The 22,173-nt window shown below is 40.6% G+C and overlaps 3 protein-coding genes across 6 annotated transcripts; 2 read left to right on the top strand and 1 right to left on the bottom strand.

The window, feature by feature from the left end:
* Positions 1-25: 25 nt before the first annotated feature.
* On the bottom strand, positions 26-4,778 carry gabpa (GA binding protein transcription factor subunit alpha). 4 transcript variants are annotated; one of them, XM_028433705.1, is made up of 10 exons: positions 4,607-4,778; positions 2,974-3,104; positions 2,736-2,880; positions 2,547-2,631; positions 2,217-2,441; positions 1,932-2,126; positions 1,776-1,832; positions 1,301-1,423; positions 953-1,145; positions 26-713 (listed from the first exon to the last, which is right to left on the bottom strand). In XM_028433705.1, the coding sequence occupies exons 2-10, from the start codon at positions 3,048-3,050 to the stop codon at positions 491-493; spliced, it is 1,323 nt and encodes a 440-aa protein (XP_028289506.1). In that variant the 5' UTR covers positions 3,051-3,104; positions 4,607-4,778; the 3' UTR covers positions 26-490. The 4 variants fall into 4 exon arrangements, with proteins under 4 accessions (XP_028289506.1, XP_028289503.1, XP_028289505.1 ...); XM_028433702.1 differs by having other exon boundaries at positions 2,974-3,070; positions 4,607-4,776; XM_028433704.1 differs by lacking the exon at positions 4,607-4,778 and adding an exon at positions 4,196-4,591 and having other exon boundaries at positions 2,974-3,070.
* A 1,388-nt stretch (positions 4,779-6,166) lies between these two features.
* On the top strand, positions 6,167-9,242 carry u2af1 (U2 small nuclear RNA auxiliary factor 1). The gene is made up of 8 exons (XM_028393463.1): positions 6,167-6,266; positions 7,374-7,461; positions 7,837-7,903; positions 8,189-8,238; positions 8,344-8,442; positions 8,534-8,667; positions 8,756-8,851; positions 8,939-9,242. The coding sequence occupies exons 1-8, from the start codon at positions 6,223-6,225 to the stop codon at positions 9,060-9,062; spliced, it is 702 nt and encodes a 233-aa protein (XP_028249264.1). The 5' UTR covers positions 6,167-6,222; the 3' UTR covers positions 9,063-9,242.
* Positions 9,243-9,840: 598 nt separating this feature from the next.
* Positions 9,841-19,231, top strand: LOC114426312 (cystathionine beta-synthase-like). Its single transcript, XM_028393629.1, has 15 exons — positions 9,841-9,859; positions 13,156-13,413; positions 13,852-13,958; positions 15,510-15,644; positions 15,718-15,797; positions 15,880-16,084; positions 16,362-16,453; positions 16,625-16,744; positions 17,599-17,683; positions 17,754-17,859; positions 17,932-18,009; positions 18,093-18,227; positions 18,332-18,440; positions 18,515-18,599; positions 18,997-19,231. Exons 2-15 carry the CDS (start codon positions 13,163-13,165, stop codon positions 19,137-19,139), a joined length of 1,731 nt encoding a protein of 576 aa, XP_028249430.1. The 5' UTR covers positions 9,841-9,859; positions 13,156-13,162; the 3' UTR covers positions 19,140-19,231.
* The last annotated feature ends 2,942 nt before the right edge of the window (positions 19,232-22,173 follow it).

Here is a 22,173-nt window from a genome sequence, read left to right as displayed (position 1 = left end):
ATTAACAAAATAGGCACACAGCAAGTTAGGAAAAAATGCTTGCCACTTTATTCCCCCTTGTGGACAAAAAGGGTCCAACGATTCAGGGAACAAACACTAAATAAAATACAAAACAGGTCCTCTATAAATGGAAAATATGAAAATACACTTGCCCTTACGGCTATCAAAAACATGAAGTAGTGGTATATACAGTGGAAATGATCCTAAACTACATATGGGGAACAGAAAGCCTTAACTGGGGTTTCAGGCACACTCATTCAGTCACATGCACACATAACAATCCATAATCACAGAACATTGCCCACTCATCCTGAACACGCTTTTCTTGGTTAGAGTTTAAGAAAAGCTAAAAAATGCCTCAGTCTAACTTCAATCAAACTGTACAGACATTAACATAGTTGTGACTCTACAGGCATCGATGTTGAAACTGTGTCACATGGTTTCCAGTCAGTGTTGGAAAGCCTTTGCCTGTGATAATGTGAAGGCTCTTTCAGCTGTCCTTGTCTAGTGCTGTGGTGGCAAGGGTCACTGTAGTGATGGGCTGCCCAATGCCCTGCATCTGTATACGAGCCAGCTTCTTCTGCTCACACTCGGTGACCAGGTTGTTAAGCTCAGCAGCACTGTAGCCAATCAGAGTCCTCAGGTCGCACACAAACTTGTAGACGAAGCGCTTGCCTTGCACCTTGCTAATCATGTCCCCGTCGTAGTAATACCTGATGGACAATATGAAACTTAGAATTATTCCAAAATAATGTCACATAGCAGCATTTTTCCACATGCAAATTTCAACACTGTGAATCACACTGTCTCTGAAAACACTTTTGTCATTCCTACTATACTGGTACATAAAAACACTACAATTAGTATTTGTTTACTTGGTCTTCTCTTGATAGTCTACCTTCAGTAGTGCAGTATAACCTCGCTTTAAACAAAAAACTAAGTAGAAACCAACCTGAGCGCTCGGCTGAGCTTCTCGTAGTTCATTGTAGGCTTGTTTTTGCGCTGGCCCCACTTCTGTGCCACAAGCTCTGGCTGGTTGAGTTTGAACTCTCCTTCTTCGCCGACCCAGGAAATGCAGTCTCTGGCATCCTTGTCTGTTAGCAACTCCAGCAGGAACTGCCAGAGCTGGATCTGACCATTGTTACCTAGCACCAGGGGAAAAAAAAGAATCAGTGATAAATATTCACATCTGACCTGTTTAATGAGCAAAGCAACATCTCTGTCAGACTGTAAACCAATTAAAAACAATGTGACAAATCCCCACTGTGATCACTTTTCAGGCTTTTAATTAGGTTCGTACCGGTGCGATTGCCTGGTGAACTGCGCTCCTCTCCTGAAATACGTGGCGTTCTGGGTCCCCGGCTCTGTTTGAATACCTTAATAGCAGTTGGTGTACTGACTTGGGCTGGGATTATCTGCACAGCTGGAGAGGCAGAGGAAAAATATGTTAATGACAGCGATTGTACAATTTGTAATTTATTACAATTAATTTATTACCTGTTAAATACATAGAGTTATACTGTGTTGCCAGAAATGCTATTAGATCTGTTTTAAACAGCGATAATTTAGCTGCTGCTTCCCCCTTGGTGAGTAACTCATGACTGCCTACATGGTTTCAGCAGTGTTACAAGACTAGTTTGAAGTGTGTCGATGAAGGTTCTCAGTCATCCAGGTCATTTTCATTCAAGAAACTTTAAAAACCAGTCCAAGTCCAGTTGCTTCACTTCAAGCTCTTGAATACTTTGAAGTGTCTTTTGGGGCATTTTTTTACTTACGTTGATCAATGGTGACAGTAGCATCCCCTCCAGATTGGTCCTGGCTAGCCAACACATCTGTAAAGAGTGCAAAAAGTAAGTTAGGTTCTAAATAAAGCTGATTTTTGTCAGAAGATGTGGTTTTTATCTGAAATAAGCTAACAAACTGTGACGTACATTTGCGCAAAAGTTCTAGGTGACTCCATAGGATCTCTCCATTGGGCACTTTCTGCAGGAACTCCTCTTGGCTGAAGCCGCACAGCTCTCGTCCTGGGATGTGAATGCTGCCTATTTCCATCTCCTCAATGTTAAACTCTTTCATTACCCACACAGCCCAGTGGATCACTTGGTCTGCAGTCCAGAGGAGGGGGTCTAAGCAGAGAGTACGAGAGAGAGACATTAGCCTCACATACTAACAGTAATGTCTATTTGTCACTATAGTAAGGTAAATATATTACTCACCATACGGTATACCCAGGCGGACCTGCTCTTTGCGGTAGCCCTCAAGTGCTGCAGCCCAACGTGTGACCTGCTCTGAGGCCTCATCGGACAGGCCAGACCGTTCCACTGCAATCAGCTGTCCATCTTCCACCAGAGTGCCCTCCTCCCCTGCTGCATCTGGATCAATCACCACTTCTACTGTTTCTACTGGCTTCACAATCTCTAAAATGTTTAGCTTTTCCTCTCCTGAATGAAGGGAACACAAAGAATTAGGCTCCTGGGCAACACTGGAATAGATTAATTACTGCTTGTTGATTTACTTTATGTGTAACTGGTCATGATTTGTTGTACCTGGTTTGGTTATAATCTGAAGGCTGAGCTGCACTGTTCCATCTGTCTTGACTCCTTGATCAAAGAGGCTGTGGTCAGGATGGAGCTAAAAGGAGCAATACAACAGATAACTTGGGTGAGACAGGCTACACATATATAAGGGAAAAAGAAAATCAAAAATCATGACAGGATTTATTTAGATATTGTTACCTGAATGTCCTGTAAGCAGATTTCATATGCATCCAGGGAGATTTGGATGCGAGGTTCCAGAAGCTTCTTCAAATTGCCAATTGGCTCATTGATGTCAATATCTTGTTGAATCAAATCAGATGCAGTAATTGTCTGCTCCTCAACACTGTTTTTCATATCAAAAAAGATTGTTAAAAATTATACACTGCAAGGCGATGCAATTTAAATTAAATATTTATCGAAATAATTGTCTTCTTACCCTTCTTCCAGGCATGTCTGTTTCTCCCGTTCATCAATCTCAATCTCTATCATTTCTTCTGACTCACCTTTGGACATTTTGTTTGAAGGCAGTCAAGCTTCAAGAACATGAGAGCAGTCAGTCATTGTAAACTGATGAAATTAACAAAAACATATACTATCACCTTACTATAATGTTCAGAACAAAATACAATAGCTTCTTCTGCTGTTTTACAGTTTTTAAGGCTACCTTGTTTCCTTGCAAGGGCAGTTGTGCAAAAATCCATGATGACATTTTTAAAAACACAAAAATATTTATTTTGCCATATTGTAGCTGGAATTACAACAAAGGTATATATTTGTTTATATATACAAATCAAGTTTCTGTTGATCAATTAATACTATTTGACTAATAATGGGGGCTTTTCTTTAAAAATTTAACTTAGCAAGCACTTTTTTCCATGTCCAATTGTGGCATAATTAAAGTTTTAATTCAATGCAAACTATAATAAATACATTCGTATTAGCGCAGTTACAAACTGTGTCCATGTTGTGGACATAAACAGAACAGTGAGGGGACGTCTCCTGTAAAGGCCTCTCAGCCTCGACTCCTCATTGGCCGTCTGGGACAGTTTACTGTCTGCTAACGTTAGCCAACTCGAGGGCGAGGCTGTGGCGTCTAAAAGGCCAAACGCTGGGCCAGTAGTGGTGGTAAATAGTGACAAAACACAACCGCGCATATTATTCACACGTTGTAAAAAAAATACACAAACTTAATATTTTGCGCCATGCTGCCGCGTAGCTGCGGTGAAGCGGGCCTGCGGTGCACCAAGTTAGCTGCAAAATAGCAGCGCGGGGCGAGGCACCGCATTACACAACGGTCGCTCCCCATCTGCAAAACAACTGTGAAAAAATATCCTAAAAGCGCACTGTGCTTCATAACTTGCACTAATATTCGTTTAATCACACTTTAACTGTGCACGTAGAAAACTTTTAAAACGGAAATAGAATAAACGGAAACAAAACAGCATAGGGCAAATGGAAAGGAGCCGGAAATCCTGGCTAAGCTTTACAGCGTTGCAAGACTTCCGAGAGCAGTTCTGATCAATACAACACCGACTTAAACAAGAAAATAAGCACAGCAAAGCCACCGTGATGTCGCAGACAGCTGAAAATTGCGGTCGGTTAGAGATCAGCTGTAACTTAAATGGACGAAGATGCAGTTTTATCGCTTCTGGATGTACCTACGGTGTGTTTGTGGCTGGACGATGATCAGCGCCGCGGCGGCAGGAGGTCTCTCCACTCAACAACGTAGTCACTGCTTTACTGTTAGCAACACGGCTAACATCTAAATGGTATAACAAACTAGCGTTATGTCTACACGAAAGCACCAGAATCGGTCGTGCGTGGGTGCCAGCGTTAGCCTTGCTTTTGTGGAAGTTGGCTGCTGCTGTTAGTGTGCGTTTGTGGCTTGAAGGTGGGCGGCCTCTTCACATAAAGCTGACTGGGAATCAACAACAGCTAGCTAGATTAGCTTCGCTAGCTGAGCTACAAAATAGCGGGAAGAATCTCGATACGGCAAACAGGCCCCGTATATAACCACAATATAGCGCATTTTCCTCACAATAAGAGCACATGTTTGAAAATATCCATACCTTTTAAAGGTCAGAGCTCGCAGAATGTTGTATGTTCAGTTGTAGTGGATAAACAGTCAGAAATCACACAGTCGATCATGCAAGTTTTTGGCCAACTACACACTGTGAGGAGGGGCGGAGACTAACTGGCAAGACTGAAGTTAACTTCAAATCTGTGTGGAAATAACGAGCTAAAAGTTTAGATTCCTGCTGAACGCATCTGCTTCGGCGTGTAGTTTATGTATGTTTGTTATACCTCATATGGTTACTCATTAGTATTTGCCATGGTGATCATGGTCACAAACTTCGTCACATGATTTAAACGTGATATATGACCACATTAAATGCTTTTCTTTATTCCAAAGTGTGAAATAATTAAAAATTGACTATATGACTGCTTGTAGAACTACATCTATATCTAGCCTATATTCCTCCAGTGTTCATTTTAGTATATATAATACTAAGTAAGTGTATTATATTCTAGAAGTTTTAAAGTTCTACTTGGCACAGGTCTTTTTTAAACACTGTACTATGTAAACAACACCTGGGCTCCTGAGGGCCCATACATGCATGAAGCCTGTTAATCAGTTATTAGCAGTTATATGATGACTGTTCATGTCCATTGATACAATGTCACTGGCAGACTTGTAAAGAATATGTGAAGCAAACCATTTCAAACAAACCAATAAAATGTGCATCAGGATGCTATGATCATAAGTCAAACCATGCTGTTGAATTTCTGTTTCATGTCAAAATAAATTTAAATATCTTGAAAAATCTGTTAATGTGTTCTGTTGATGTTTTGCATTCTTGTTTTTTTTTACATGGTTGAGTCTTCTAAAAAAATGGTACACAAGTGTATTTTGAAAACAAATATATCTTGATTAAACCAACTTTACACACCTATTTCAAAGGCTGAGTCCAGGGAATTGCAAATCTTTGATTCAACATAATAAAATTAAAATGTAGATGTAAGAACTTAAGGAGTGTGTATACAGCTAATAATCGTTGTAAGAGGAAAATTACCAAGTATGTTGGCATAAAATCTACAAAGAGTATAGTTTAGTATGTAGAGTTCAAAATATAAAAGGCAGAGGTGTAACTGATGTTATAGTCATCAGTTTTAGAGGCATTTCTATTCACATGAAGCAAACTCGCATGTGTTCCTGACATGCTTCCGCATGCGTAAGGCGTAAGATGAGAGCAGCTCTTATTTTGAAAATCACACGAGACGGATATAACCCAATATTTCCGTTTCGGTTATTTTGTCTTCAAAATAAAAGATGAAAGAAAGGCAGCCATTGCATATTTTTACACGTTAATTCCGGTGTCTACACATAAAACCTCTCTAATTTATTAATTGATTGTTTAGTGAACGCATAAATTTCAGTTTAGTTGACATCCCTGTGTGTACGGTACATCTGCGTATGAGTATTTTTTTAACCTATATGTTGTCATAATATACTGCCATGGTCATGTATATCCCTAATAAATCAGCAAAATATAAAATCCTAAATGACGGATTGGTGAGATGGACGGGTGAAATTACGGGATGAGATTGCGCTTTCATTCTGAAGGCGGTGGGGCGGAAGTGTGGTCGCTGACGCTGCTGCCTGGTTGAACGCAGGCGAGGCAAGATGGCAGAGTACCTGGCATCCATTTTTGGAACAGAGAAAGATAAGTAAGTGAATAACGTTAGCTCTTTATTGTTAAGCGTTTTTGTTTGTTTTATTCAAAGCTGGTTTTGACCAGCAGCACTTAGTATAACGATATTTTCACTATGTAGCCACTTTGGTATGCACACACTAGCTCAGGCTAGTAGCATTAGCAAGCTAGCTCTCGTCGGTATGATACCGCCTGCAATATCTGTTTGCTGACCTGTGTTGCGGTCAGAGAAAACAGTTTAGATTTTATGAATGAAAAAAGACTTACCCTGCCCGTTTAATCAATGTTTATACATGAGACTAACTTACAGCAGCATTTCGGTTGGCGTTAGCCAAACCTGTTTCGTGAAATCACACGCGTTTTTGTTACAATGGACAACTCACGGACAGACAACAAGCGGGCAACCGTTCAGTTTGTTTTTAAGGAAGTTCTCCAGATATTTAGACCTCATCAACTGCTCTATAAATGTATTTAGTGTTTACTTATGCTCTCCATATCCTGAAAATATGTATCTTCTCACTTTTGGGAGTATTAAACTAGTAACTTCTCTCCATCCTCCTGTTCTCATTGTCTGTATCAGTTGATCACTACAATGTAGGCCTAAATAAAGATTTCTTCAAAAACAATCAAATAAAAGATGGAACAAAGCGCTATTTAAGCAAATGGGTTTAAACTGGATTAATTTAAACCAAGAGAATGTAAATTGCGTTTCAAAATGTGTCACAATAAATGTTGTGTTTTAACGTTAGTTATTAGACTACCTCCTGTAAGTAAAAGCTACATTTGCCTGTTCTGTCAAATGTATAATTATGTTTATCCACTCAATTTGTATTCATAAAATGTCCTGCTTTCCGTGTACTAATGGTCAAGCTTATGTTCATTTGCAGGTGTTATGAATAAATACATCTGTGTTTGACTAACAGATATGTGTATCTACAAAATGGAAAAACTAAAACAGCAGGAAACAGCATGGAGCGTACACACTGAAATGAAGCCCACAGTGTAGTTTCACAGTTTTTCTTTTGCTGACATCAAGGCTGTCTTTTTTTCCTTAACACAGCACAAAGTCTAGACATGTTTCATGTTTTTGTTAAACATTCTTTTTTGTTTTCTTTTTTTGCAGGGTCAACTGCTCTTTTTATTTTAAAATTGGTGCCTGCCGACATGGCGACCGCTGCTCCAGATTACACAATAAACCAACATTTAGCCAGGTAAGACCATTGTTATGTGATAATTTATTCATGCAAGTAATTTCTTGTAATCAATACCTACATTTGTAAAAGAAAATCTATGTATGTAATTTGTCTGAGTTCATACTTTGACCAGTTAAGGATAACTGTGCACTCTGGTACTTACGGGTACCAGAGTGCATAGCAGTATCTCTGGCTTTGTACTACAACAGGTTAGATAGCCGTTATATTTTATTTTATAATGATTCTGTAGTACTTTTTGAGTGGTGTGTTATGATCAGGGGTATTTTTAATTGGAAGTATTTGACGGTTTTCTGTTCCTTGCTTCAGATGCATTGCTGTTTGACATCCAGTCCTAAATGATACTAATTATCCAATAATACGTTTGTGTTTCAGACAATTGCCCTCCTGAACATTTACAGGAACCCTCAGAACAGTGCTCAGTCTGCTGATGGTCTGACCTGTAAGTGACAAACCTATGACCTATCCTTCAATAAACCTATGTGATCTTCAGAAATATAGTTTTCTCTGGTAGATATTAACTCTGCTGTAATGCTGATCCACACTTAAACACTTTGTATAGACAAACTAAAATGAGCGATTCAGGGCTATAAGACGAGTCCTACACCCTGCAAAGGAGTGTGTTGGAATTACAGACAGAGCAGGCAACTTAGTAATAATAACTTGAGAGGAGTTATATCTGAGATGCTAAGTATACATTATATTCATGTTTTGTTTTAACCACTAGGTGCCATTAGTGACATGGAGATGCAGGAGCACTATGACGAGTTTTTTGAGGTAATAAATGCCTTTTTGAAGATGTGTGTGTTCTTGTAACCTTTTAAAAACAATAAAAGTAATGCTTAAATAGATAGTGATGATTTTTGTTTCACATCCTCACAGGAGGTCTTCACTGAGATGGAAGAGAAGTACGGAGAAGTGGAGGAAATGAACGTGTGTGACAACCTCGGGGACCACCTTGTGGGAAATGTGTATGTGAAGGTAAGTGTTGGGTGTAAACTGTGTAAAAGCTTGAATCCATGAATTATCTCTTTAACTGTGCTGCTGTCTGCCTCTTGATTGTCGTTCATAGTTCCGTTATGAAGAGGATGCTGAGAAGGCTGTGATAGACCTCAATAATCGGTGGTTTAACGGACAGCCCATCCATGCTGAACTCTCTCCTGTCACAGACTTTAGAGAAGCCTGCTGTCGCCAGTATGAAATGGGGTGAGTTCCTTATGACAAGATAAAGACTACCTAAAACACTTTACAACAACACAGCTTTTCTGACTGCTTTGTGTGTCACTCTGTACAGGGAATGCACTCGTGGAGGCTTCTGTAACTTCATGCATCTGAAGCCCATCTCACGTGAACTGAGGAGAGAGCTCTATGGGCGCCGCAGGAAGGGAGGGTAAAGACGATACTTTCACATCTAGTTCCATTTGCCTGCGTCTTTGTTTTATAGCAGTTCATCATCACACCATCCTTCTTTCTACAGCCGCCACAGGTCTCGTTCTCGATCAAGAGAAAGGCGATCTCGCTCAAGGGACAGAGGGCGAGGAGGCAGCCGTGACCACGAGAGACGCCGCTCCAGAGACAGAGAGCGTTCAGGACGGTTCTGAACCACCAGCCATGACTTCCTGCCCCTTCCCTGTATCCACCTCCTTCTTTTTTTAAGCGAGAAACCAACCGGATCCGTTCTTGGGCTAACAAAAAGGTCCCTGATTGTGAAGCTGTGACTTCTTCTTGATTTCTGAAAATGTCTTTCACCTCATTAAATTTAACATTTTTACTTAACCAGACTGATCTGTGACTTTTGTATTTATTAACAGTATTGAGCTCATAGTTGAATGTACTTGCTGTGTGGATAGCAAAATGACAGGGTTAGGTAAGTAGTTGCTGAGGCATCTCAGGTTAGACCTTTAGGACTCAAGAGTTTCTTAACAGGAGAAAATGGTAGAAAGCTGAACAGCTGGAGAGGTAAGTCTAAAAACTGAATGACACAGATTAGATCAGAATGTTTGTGGTCAATACTTTGACAGGAGCTGCGTGAGTTCTGCCTGGAGGAAGAGGAGGCAAAAAATAAAACCTGCGTATCCACAGGATCCGTCACTCCTCGCTTCCCACTCATTGTCTGTGTGAGGCTTTGCAACTTCATGCAAATAAACTGCCTACTTGGTGAAACTCAGGCCGAATAGATAATTTCAGTACTCTGAAGTATTTTGGAGACGTAAAGTTTTACCTGAGCTGTTGCAGCAGGTTGAAACACCCAGGGCCGTCGTTTACATCAGATGCGCTGCTGATTTGTGTGTTGGTCTGTCAATCATGAGGCGTCATTGTTTTAAAAGGAGGCCACGTCTTGTGAGTTATGTCCCCTCCTGTATAGGTGGACAGGTACCGTCAGACAAGCGGTGGCCAGGTGAGTGTTTCTGTGCCGTTTTCAAATTTAATTCGCGATTAAATGCAGCTAACGGTGATCTGTAATATCTGGTCCTAGAACTACCATCAAACAAATCACCTATTATATTTTTATCCCATTATTATCCTCTGATTGTCTCATACGCATTTAGTATTTTGTATCTTAGCATGAAAACTTTACTATTACTACATTTTTAGCAGTTAGTCTAAAATAATACAAACTGAACAGGCGTTTTATAGAATTGCTCAGATTTTTTGTTTTGTTTTTGCTTGTCTGCTAATTGTTGTTTATTACTGTCAGTATTTTTGAGCAGGTTGTCTGTAGAAAGTGAAACGATCTGCTGTGACTGTGAGGATTTAGGGTTGGGAATCGGACCGATTCATTTGCGTTTTCTGCAACAACTCAAGCTGTGTCCCAATTCAGAATGTCGTATGTTCGACTGCCTGCAGTGCTGGTCAAAGCTCCACTCCGATCTTCACATAATATCCTGCATTAGCATTCTGTCACCTTGCAACTGCAAGCAGCATTCGCAGTTTTTTTATTAATAAAGCCAAGCTGCATATAAACATCTCCCGGTTTTCCCTGCATTTTAGATGAAAGTGGCGATGACACACACACACACACAGGCTGATGTTGACACAGGCAACTGTATCTTCTTGTTCTTGTGCGGGTGGATCGCGTGTTATTTAGAAAATATTTTAATGTTGTCTCACCTGTCCTCATGGTGCCTCAAAGATCTTTTATAGCACAGATGTCTCACTCTCTTCTGATCGCCTGCGTCATTGCGTGTTTGTGTGTGTATGTCGTAGCGTGAAGGATCGAAGGAGTGAGATCTCGCAGCGTTAATACAAGATCTTTGGGAGAAGTTTTTGGGTGGTGTCAGACGGCTAAAATGTTGCGGCGGAGAGACAGAGGACTGTAGCTTGATCCCAGATCAGACTGGATTCTGTGCGCTGTGTTTATAATGTCCTTCAATCATGATGCGGTGCTCTGGCTCGTTAGTTAGCTAACTTTATCAGTTAAAACACAGTGAAAACCGGGATTGTTATTTTTTTATTGCCTTTTATTATCATCCATTTAGCTTAATGCCCACAGCCTGCCCCATGACACACAGACTTGACTGGGTACCTTTATAATTAATGTGATTGAATGCGGTGTCTCTTCATGAAGGGCTTGGAAATTGCTTTGCAAACTTTGACAGAGAAACCACCCCAGGGTTTTCCTGCTTTGGCACAAAATCCTTCACCAGGATGACTTCAGGTAATTTCATCTGTGGCACATATAACTTCACTGGAGTCACCTCGTGTGACTTCTGAAGTCTCTCCTTGTGGGGTCCTCCTCTGCATCTGGCACGGAAACCTCCACTGGAGTGACCTCATTGGGTGTTACTCCTGTTGACTTGGGTGAAGAAGCTTTTCTCTTCTCTACTGCAAAAATGTCCACTGGACAGGTCACTACCTTAGGTGACTACTGCGTGGGCATAGAGGGAGAGATCCTGCATGACACACCAAAAAACATCCTCAATCTCTGAAGTATCCCCGTTTTGGCTGGTTTAGGAGTAAAAACTTCTGAACTCTTTCCTGAACCTTCTTCAATCATTTCAGTGTCAGGCTTTCCTAAAATCAATCTGTCCCACTGTTCTTGACTTGTTCCATTATAAAATGCATTTTTATTGGGATGAACTTCCTCTTTGGCAACTTTGGTGAGTTTATCGGCAAACTTTCTGTCCATTGCGTCGTCTGTGTCCTTACAAACCTTCTTAAATCATCCTAAACCGCTGACTGAACTTGCATCCAACTTGCTAAAATGTTTTGAAATGACAATAATAGAGTTAATAGTTTTCTCCAGCTGTATCGTTTAAGTGTTGCCATGGCAACATAGACCACACCCACTTGGTTCTACCGTTTCCATGGCAATGGAACATGGTGAAGTGTGGTGCAGACATACAAATACAGAATTTAAATACATGCAAAAATCTATGAAACTATCAAGTGTGTGGATCTAAGTAATAAAGCAGCTATACACTGAAATATATTTGGAGTGACATTTACTGAGAAAAACCGTTGCAAGTTTTTTGCACTCAAAAAATGCTTGTGATCTTTCCTTAAGTAACATTTACTTAGTAGAGCCAATTATTTTTTAGGACAAATACCCAAGTAAATTTCTCTGGCAATACTTGCCTATATTGTATTTTGTTACAATAATCTGTTAGTGTAGTGGTACCACCACTAGGTTGGCAAAACTGTTTTGTATAAATAAGGAGTTATTACTGAATCTCTCAGTAATTGTTATTAAGTTAAGCATTTACTTCTGTCAGTAAAATAGGTGTTTACATTCTGTTCAAATCCACCAGAATGCAGGAAATAGCATCTACTTCATTAATGGAGGGAGGACCCCAGACCCCCCTCCCCCAAAGTTGGATGGATGGATCTTCATTATGGATTTCTGACATGCAGACTTGTTGGCTAGTTTGTCCATGATTTGAATGAGTACTATCAGTACATTTACAACATTTTTTTTAACTGTGTTCATTAAACATGGTCCTAATTCAGTTTAGGATGATATGTGATTATTAGGCCCGTTTATGTTCAGGTAAACAGTAGATGTAGCTGCAGATGATGAGAGAATGTGAAAAGAACGTCTGTGTTAAGTTAGATGTCAAGATAAGGCCTGATCTGTACAAAAATATACAGACAGCAATTAAAAAACAAACTGCGGTGTTAAGTTTGATGCGGTACATGGGAGAAAAAAAGTTAGGCGCACCAGTGCAAAAAGTTAGTCCAGAACCCTGGCTGTGACCTCCAGTTAATATGAATAAAAAGTTGACAGTTACACTTATTGAGAAATTATATTTTATTATTTTATTCTTTAAGTAAAATATTATTTTTTAAACAGCTATTTGTTTTCTAAATAATTTAGTATGAATAAAAGTTTTTTTTTAATTTATTTTATTTTATATTATATTGCAGAGCAATCACACTCTAAATATTGTATATCTTTATTATTATTAGTGTTAATAATACAGCTTAAATGTGTGTAACTGAAAACCTGTAAAACCTTAAATATTTTTCAAAATTAATGTGTTTAGTATATCTGCTAATGGATCTGGTAAAAAAAAAAAACAAAAAAACACTATGATTAGCTCTCATTGATTTTTAACAGATACTGCCATGTCTTTGGAATTCAGTCAAAGGTTAGTGTTTAGTTTAGTCAGCAGAGACCACACACTGTTATCTTTGATTCTGTGAAATCCTTCAGGATAACTTTACTCCTGTTTTTGTGTGATCTCTCTGCAGCTCCATCATGCCCTCTGTTTCTCAAAACACTTCTTTGGAAGGTGTTTCCACTTTTTGCTTAAATGAAGCCAACATGATTAATGCAGAAGTCTGCAGCCTGGGTGGGGATGCTGTATCTTCAAGCAGAGGTCACAAGTCATCTCATGAGAATGAAGGGTCTCCTGATGAGAGCGACTGGATCCGCCCCGATCTGCCCAGCAGATGCAGCTGGAGGCTGGGTGCAGCCATCTCACAGTCACCTCACAGTCACCCAGAACGGTGAGAGTGATTAAGGAAAGATCTGAGCATGAATTATGAGACGAGCAAAGTGTGCACTCAGATGAACCATTACTGACTCCTGAGTCACTCTATTCTTCACTACGTTAAGGATCAAATTGGACGCTAACGCTTTCTGACACTGAGATTTGAAGTGACATTACCTGCTGCAAAGATGAACTTGTAGTAAGACTAGGCAGGAAAAAAGTGGTGAGGCCAGAAATGTAGAGGTTGCTACTAAAAGCAGCTGAAAAGAGGCATTACTGTGAGGTGGAAAAAATGCATGCAGAACATATTATAATTTGACTAACAAGTCTTATCAAAAGAGAAAATCTTTGAGATTGATGCTTTAGCATGCTGTCTCACATGTACTTATAGCTTTGAACATATTTGCACAAACAGTGCCATTAGCAAGACTTTTCTTTGGCTATTTTATTCCAGCACCAAACCTCCCCCCATCCTCCCCAACATCCTTGGGAAAATTGGACATACGCCTCTGGTTCGCCTGAACAACATCCCAAAGGAGTTTGGACTCAAATGTGATATTTGTGAGTATGTTATGCACATATGTGAAGGATGATCGACACATAACTTCTGGATTAAGTGCATCAATGGAGAAAGGGACTATGATAATATCCAAGTGTATGAGGGGTGATTGACAGGTTACACTCACACATTTATTCTTTAATACAGCAAAACATTAGCTTATTATTATTATTATTATTATTATTATTATTATTGGAATCAGGTGAAATTAGTCCATGATAATCATCATTAAAAACATGTCTACACACATACACATGCAGATAACAGTTGAGTTGAACAGGAGAGTCTGTTGGAGAACAACAGTTCCCTGTTCCCTGTTGGAACAACAAGAAAGCTGAGAAGTTTACTGTGTTCAGTGGGAGGAAAAAAAGTGCTGCCCGGATGTGACCGCGGGTGAACAGCAGCAGAGTACAGAGAGAAGTCTCACCTGGCCTGCCAACCCTGGGTACAAGGACTTCTTTCAGGATGATAGCTAACATACTAAGCTGATACGTCCAGGTGGGAGAGCTGTGGTTGCTTTTAGCCAGGATTGTTGATCCAGCAGTGTCCTTGTTGAAGTATCACATAGCTTGTGACCTTAGGTTTGGCTACGGCGTGACTGCTGGGGTTTATCTGAAGAGAGTGGGCTCTCAGGGATGTAGAATGTGAAGGACTGATTGTTCTTTTTGCCTAGAGAGGAAAACACACACAGAGACAAATATGATGAAAACATTCAGTGTTTTTCTCCAGTTAGATTTTGGTACAGCATCATTTGATAAGGTGAGATTTTTGGGTTCAGGGTGAAACCTGTCATCACTTTAGGCCTCCTATGAAAAAGCCCTTTTATACCAGCTCAAACTGATGAACGTAAACTTCTCACTCATGAAGACTTTAAACTTAATACTTACAGTTTTCATGTGATGGGGATTATCCTCCTTCCTTTCAGATTTAACTACAGAATTATATTAGCTGGCGGGTATGGTGGTCTGTGTGGTCTGTATTTGAGATCAGAGAAGAGGGAGCATATTACAGACCTCTGGATGAACTTGCTCTGTTTAGACAGAATTAACATCACACAGGGAGGTTTGGGATGATGATGTTCACAGGTCTGTATCACATAGACCTGTGAACTTCAGATTTTTTGTCTGAGATTTTTAGCATTTTTACATTTTCTTCTGTTTCAAAGTAATGATCACTCAGCACATTCATGGGCTCACTATAAATACTGATGTAATACTTTACCAAAACAGTGGCCAGAGTACCCCAGCCCTCCCCTCCCCACATCCTTCATCTTTGCACAGTGTTGGGCTATTACAACCACCCCCACCTCCTCCCCCTACTTTAGTGCTGAGTTACAATGCCGGGTCTCCAAACCTTCCCAACTACAATTATCCCAACAGGGTATGCTTCACAGACTGCTGTTGGCCCTGGTTATAGCCCTGGGTGAGCACCCCCTCCTTCTGCTAATATGGGTTAAAAACAGGGTCAGAGGACATTATGTATAAATGTTAATTCGCATGAACATATCAGACTTTAAGTCAACCCTGAATCTTTCTTGTGGGCGACTTGTTTAGTGGCCAAGTGTGAGTTCTTCAATGCAGGAGGCAGTGTAAAAGACCGGATCGCCCTGCGGATGGTAGAGGATGCTGAGAGAGCCGGGATCCTCAAACCAGGAGACACCATCATTGAGCCCACCTCTGGAAACACAGGTATACCCAGTTCCTGTTGCAAACCTCTAACAGGTCGTGGTGTAGTTACCTGTCCTCTTTGGCCCTCCTGCAGGCATTGGCCTCGCCCTCACTGCTGCAGTGAAAGGCTACCGCTGCATTATTACAATGCCTGAGAAGATGAGCATGGAGAAGGCAAGCTTGCTGCCTTTAATAACAATGATTGTTGATTAATTCATATTGGTGAATGTATCAGATGGATCCTTCTGTGTTCTAGGTGGATGTGCTGAGAGCTCTGGGTGCAGAAATCGTTCGCACGCCTACATCTGCTGCTTTTGATTCACCAGAGTCCCATATACGTACAGCCTGGCGTCTAAAGAAGGAGATCCCCAATTCACACATCCTCGACCAGTATCGCAACGCCAGCAACCCCCTGGCTCACTATGATACCACAGCAGAGGAGATACTGGAGCAGTGTGATGGTTTGTGCTGTGATTGATTGTTGAGTGTTGGTTAGTAACATGTAGCGTAGTAAGTTTTTTTTGTAGTATATTCCCAAACTAACACACACCAAACACATTGCACAATGTCAGCAGCAGTGCAGTGTCACCATATAGAAGTTAGAATAAAATGAACAATTACTCAAGGGAAAGCTTCACACTGGAAGCAGGAGGCAACAGGAGTGTATAGGTATCATTGTAACGCGACAATAAATCTGCTTTTTGTAGTGTAACAAGGAAAATGTGTTTTTGCTTTCAGGTGAACTGGACATGTTGGTGGCCGGAGCCGGCACAGGCGGCACACTCACAGGTGTAGCCCGAAAGCTGAAGGAGAGGTGCCCCAATGTCAAGGTAAGGCTCACATCCTGAACCTCTGATTAAAGTCTTTTAGTTTAATCAGTGTTTTCTCCAAAGTAGCTAGAATACATAAACATCATAGAAAGTATTTTGTCGCTCACCTTTACACTGTAAAGGCTGTTGTAATGTTGATGAAGTGAAAAGTCTCATCTGGTTTGGTTTCAGATAGTTGGTGTGGATCCAGAGGGCTCTGTGCTGGTTGGCTCAAAAGAGAAGAATAAAACTGTTGCATTTGAGGTGGAGGGTATTGGGTATGACTTCATCCCCACAGTGCTGGACAGATCTGTGAGTGCCTTTGTGCATAGTTGTGTTTGTGTATTTAGTTTGATTGCTGCATCAATCAAACTCTTGTTATTCACCCTCTTTAGTTTGATTGCCATTGCTAGGCAATCAAACTATTGTTCACCTCTCCTTCTTTTTTATTCTTCTGTTTTTTTGGCGCAGCATATCTTCAGCATACATTGACCGTTTTCAGCCATTCAACTATCAAAATGTTCTCACAGAGGACATTACGGGTCAACTTCAAGTTTTTTTTCAAAAAATTACAGTTTTTCAAATACTAGAAAAGGGCCTTTCCTGAAGAAAATGCAAGTTTGATTGCTGCAGCTGAAGCATTGCTTTGAATGCTGATGTGAAGGATTGCTCTGAATTGCTGGAGAATCAGAGCAATTCAGAGCTTTGTATGCCTCTGTGTGTAAGCCTGTCACCATGGTAACAGCAGAGGAGACCTCAAAAACCACTCCAACTTTGAGAGCCTGGCATGCGGAAATGATTCGGAATTAGAAAATTCTGAAGTTTGATAGAGCAGCATCTAATGAACGTTTAAAGACTAAAACTGAGTCTGTAGCTTGAAATTTGTAGGAGGAGATACATTTGGCAGATGACACCGCAATTGCTTAATATTTGAAAAACTATAATTTTTTTGAAAAAACTTGAAGTTGACCCGGAATTAACATTTTGATAGTTGAATGGCTGAAATCGGTCAATGTATGCTGAAGATACACTGCGCCAAAAAACTTACAGAAGAATAAAAAAGAAGAAGAAGAGGGTGAAGAACAATAGTTTGATTGCCTAGCAATGGCACTCAAAGTCTAGTTATTTTTAGCTAACCCGTTCCCCTTTCTTACAAACCTCTGCAGCTTGTTGACATTTGGTACAAATCAACGGACACAGAAACATTCACCATGTCACGCAAACTGATCAGAGAGGAGGGTCTTCTGTGTGGTAAGTGGATTTCTTTGACTGATAAGTTCCCTTTCAATCTGTATTGACTGATTTGTCCTCTTTCCTGCAGGCGGCAGCTCCGGTTCAGTCATGGCGGCTGCGGTGAAGATGGCTCAGCAGCTGGAGAAGGGGCAGCGCTGTGTGGTGATCCTGGCCGACTCGGTCCGCAACTACATGTAAGAGACAATCAGATTTATGGATTTTGGTATGTTGCAGCTATGGATGGATATTCTGAATTTTACCTCCAGGTCAAAGTTTCTGAGTGACAAGTGGATGTGTGAGAAGGGCTTCTTCAGCGTGGAGGCTCCAACACACCTCCAACCCTGGTAAAATAAATTAAAACCACATCCCACTCATGAGATATGTCTCTTATGGTGAGTGTTAACACATTCCCCCTGTTCTCTTGAAGGTGGTGGAACCTGACTGTCCAGAGATTAGACCTGTCCACCCCCATCACTGTGTCACCATCAGTCTCCTGCCAGAAAACCATTGAGATCCTGAAGGAGAGGGCAGTCGACCAGGCCCCCGTCATCAATGAGTCAGGGTATAACAATGTTTGGGTATAATCTGTGCAGACAGAGAACCAGAAGTTTGCAGACTTATTACGGTAAAAGGCTAGTTGATTCTGTGTGTGATTGTTTTTTGCAGTGTGTTGCTGGGGATGGTGACTCTGGGAACCATTATGTCCTCTGTGTTTGCTGGGAAGATCAAACTATCAGATGCTGTGAACATGGTCCTCTGCAAGGACTTCAAACAGGTCAGTCATGGCAACAGATGGCAGATAACACACGTGGTATTTTCATGTTAATGTTCCTTCACCTCTGGTTTCAGGTGCATCTGACAGATAACCTTGGAAAACTATCCCAAATTCTCCAAACTGACCACTTTGCTCTGGTGGTGCGTGACCACACACAGTGTAAGAGACTGTTTTTCTCAAGTAGTGTTTTGTTTTCTTTATTTTTTATTATTTACAGTGAAGAGGTGACATGAAACTGTGAGGGGCAAATGAGAGATGTGTGAAGATAAGAAGTGCTGATGTTCATCATTGCTCAGTTTATTTGCATTTTACATATTATCTGTGTATTTTTTAACACAAATGTCCAATATAGCAAACAGACAACTTTTTGTATCCATGAGGTCAAAGGTCGTCTTCGGTGTGACCTAAAATTCTACAAAAATGATATTCTAAAGAACTGAGATCTAAGAATTTGCATTCCGCAAGTCATCTTGCAAACAAGAGGTTTATTTCATTTGCGTCAGCTATTAAAACTATATAGTCTGTCGTGTAACTTCAGTCCTCTGTCTCTGTGCAGATGCGGCTGATGGGTCGGCTTGCCAGAGGCGGATGGTGTTTGGGGTTGTGACAGCAGTCGACCTTCTCAACTACATCAGCACACGTGAGGGGGCAGATCGCACATCGTCAGAATGCTCACTGTCAGACAGCGTGTCTCTGTGACGGCTTCCTGTTTAAGCCTGTAGACCACATGATCACCTGCAGTTCAGCCAGAAATCAGAAATCAGTTCTGAGTGATAGATGTGGTGATGTTTCTCTAATGACAGTAGTTATTCTACTAATGAGCACATTATTGGCTTTGTGATTTCATGTGACTTTGTTAACTCTAACTACAATACAGAAAAATTCAATGTTGTTAATCCCAGAATTAAAGGTAGGGTAGGAGATTTCATTCTGATGCACAATTTTTCTCTCTGAATCTGAGCGTTAGATGTGGCTGGTCTTCTTCTGGGGCGTGCTCTGACTTCTGTTTGATAACTTTGCCTCAGTTCTGGTTGATGCAGTGGCTGGTTTTGGTCTAAAGTTTAATCATAATCTCTGAGTGTCTGAGTGTGTTTTACAAGACACTAGAAGACAACTTAAGCATTTGGTGTCATAAAGAAAATATCTTTCTTATAAGATGCAGTCCTTATAAAATGACCCCTCCTACTGAAATATATTCATAATCAGGTCAGTAGTATGCACCTAGTCATGTCTTAACTCACATAATGACAATTAGTGCTTACGTTTCTGTCGTTTAAAGATACCCTCTCCACTCATAAATGTTCTGTCTGGCACCATAAGCTGTTCCTGTGTCTGTGTGTGTAATTCCTCTGCGGACCAGAAGGGGGCAGGATTGGCACATTGAGTGCAGGAGCAGTGTACGTGCAGACGTGTGCTCCGTGGAGTTCAGTGGAGCTTCATACTGTCCTGCCAGAAATGGCATTTAGTCTTCATCTGTACACAGCACAGTGTAATGCACTTTAATATGTCAAGTATATTAAGGAGGTTGTATCCTTAAAGTATTCCCACTTAAAATGACATATTTTAATAAACAAATTCAAAATGAACACAGGTAGATACAAACTCAAGACAAAGAGAAAACATCATCAGACACACAAACAAACCAGATCTCACAAAAAGACTGAACTTGACCATAAAGAAGCAACATGATTACAAAGAGGATCACAATGACTGCAAGGAAACATGTACAGAATGAGACAAAACCAACTAAAAACAAAGGAAAACACATGAAGATGCAGATGCAGAAGTGTTAGACCCCCAGCTTGATGCACGATGACCCCCAAAAGACTCAAAAAAGTGATTTAAACTGAGGACCCATTACTTTATAATGTTGAATAAGGCCTTCTCCAACAAAGAAGCCAGCAGCTCACTGAGTTGTTTCACAAGAACATTTGAACTCATTCTGAAACAATCCAAAGCTGGTTTAATAGATGTGTTTTTTGTCAGGCTCATGATCGCTTCCTGTCAAGGCGCCGTTTCAGATAACAGCTCCAGTGTCACTGAATATTGCCTTTACATGGAGGTGACGATCGCTTAGAAACTGTAACCATCAGATTCATTATTAAACAGGACCCCATTAAAGGGGCGCAGCAGTCGTAACACAACTGATGTAACAGCAGAGGAAAAACCACAGACAGCAAATCACTCTGTGTCCCCTCAGCCACCAACATGCTCGTCATCATCATCATCAGTCTGACACAGACTGTATCCTGGGAGGACACCGCCTCTTCCAGTCATCAGCAGCAGACTATTCAGAACACATATTATACACTATTCAGAATACATTCAAAAAATCATAACATTTAGGGGATTCACAGCAATCATGCCTAGCTTTAAAGAAGTTATACGAAGTCATGTCTTGTTGAATAATGGGCCAGACTATGAATTGATTTGCAGGCTTTATATCTCTCAAGATGCTGATCTACTTGCCCATATTAGGATTAAGTGACTGTTAGGTAGATCTGAGTGCTGGCAAGATGGCCGCTGCTGGAGCCACCACTTAGAAAACCCAGATTTGATAGAACTTCTTCAATTTTAAACTTTTTTTCCCCACACATTCAGGGGTTATTAACCTAAGTTGAGTCTGGCCTCTTCAGGTGCACCCAGTCTTGTTCTGCCTTCTTGATAATTACCAGCACACACAGTATGTGTGTGTGTGCTCTGAATGTGTGTGTTGTGTTTTGGATGACTATAATCTGTCATGGTCTCAGGGAGTTCCTGTGCTTTTTACCTACACTAACATCTTATTACTGCCTAAAGAGGTAAATGCAATGTCATTTATTTTCATTTGGATGGAGCTCTGGTCTGTTTAGTTTGGAAGGGGGGCTGCTCAGTTCTGGCTGCCACTTGACGTAAAGAGAAAATGAAACCGTTTTCAGACTCAACAGGTCATCCAAATCACAACAAATCGCTGCCAGTGTGTGTGACCGCCAACTAAAAACAGCTGGAAATTAAGTGTGACGCACGTCCAAGTGGGTTCATCTCAACCTTTCAATGCCTCCTTTGCCTGTTGAGAATAATTACAGAATTAGAAGTTAATTATTTGCCTCAGGCTCGGGGGCAGTGAATACACTAATCAGGAAAAAAAGGCTAAAAAAAAAACTTTCAACATCACAGCACAAGAAGAGGGAGGCTCCACTTTAACCTTAAATGACCTGCAGAGAAGGAGTTAATTTATAATAAGGAGACACACCTTCTGTCTGTGAAAGAGCTCATATTTTCACATTTTATATGGCTCAGACCTGGAACCAGAAGAGGTATTTAAAATAATCACATTTAATTTGTTTAATTAATTTTTTTTTTACATATGATGTGATCAGGATGCTCACATCACATAATGACCTTTTTAAGTCTGCTTTATTCACTCAATTTTTAAATATATTATTTTTAACCTTTAGTGTACACACTTTAGGCTACTGCATGTACGTGAGTATCACCAAGACACAGAATAAAAACATGTCATCAGAATGAACACAGCCATGCCCAGAGCTACAGCTGACAGTAAAGTTGCATTTGCTTTCCTGTGTATTGTGTACAGGATGTGGATGTTTCCTTACATGACCAAACATTTCAGTACGAAAGACAGTTCAGCTGAGAATTCAGAAGAATTATGCTTTCTGTTGTGTGTGTATGAAATTGGAGGAGAGACACCGAGATCCACGGGAAAGACGTAATCGATGTGCTTGTCAACACC

Source organism: Parambassis ranga, chromosome 21 (assembly GCF_900634625.1).
Source record: "Parambassis ranga chromosome 21, fParRan2.1, whole genome shotgun sequence".
Taxonomy (NCBI): domain Eukaryota; kingdom Metazoa; phylum Chordata; class Actinopteri; family Ambassidae; genus Parambassis; species Parambassis ranga.
This window is presented reverse-complemented; position numbering and strand designations above follow the sequence as displayed.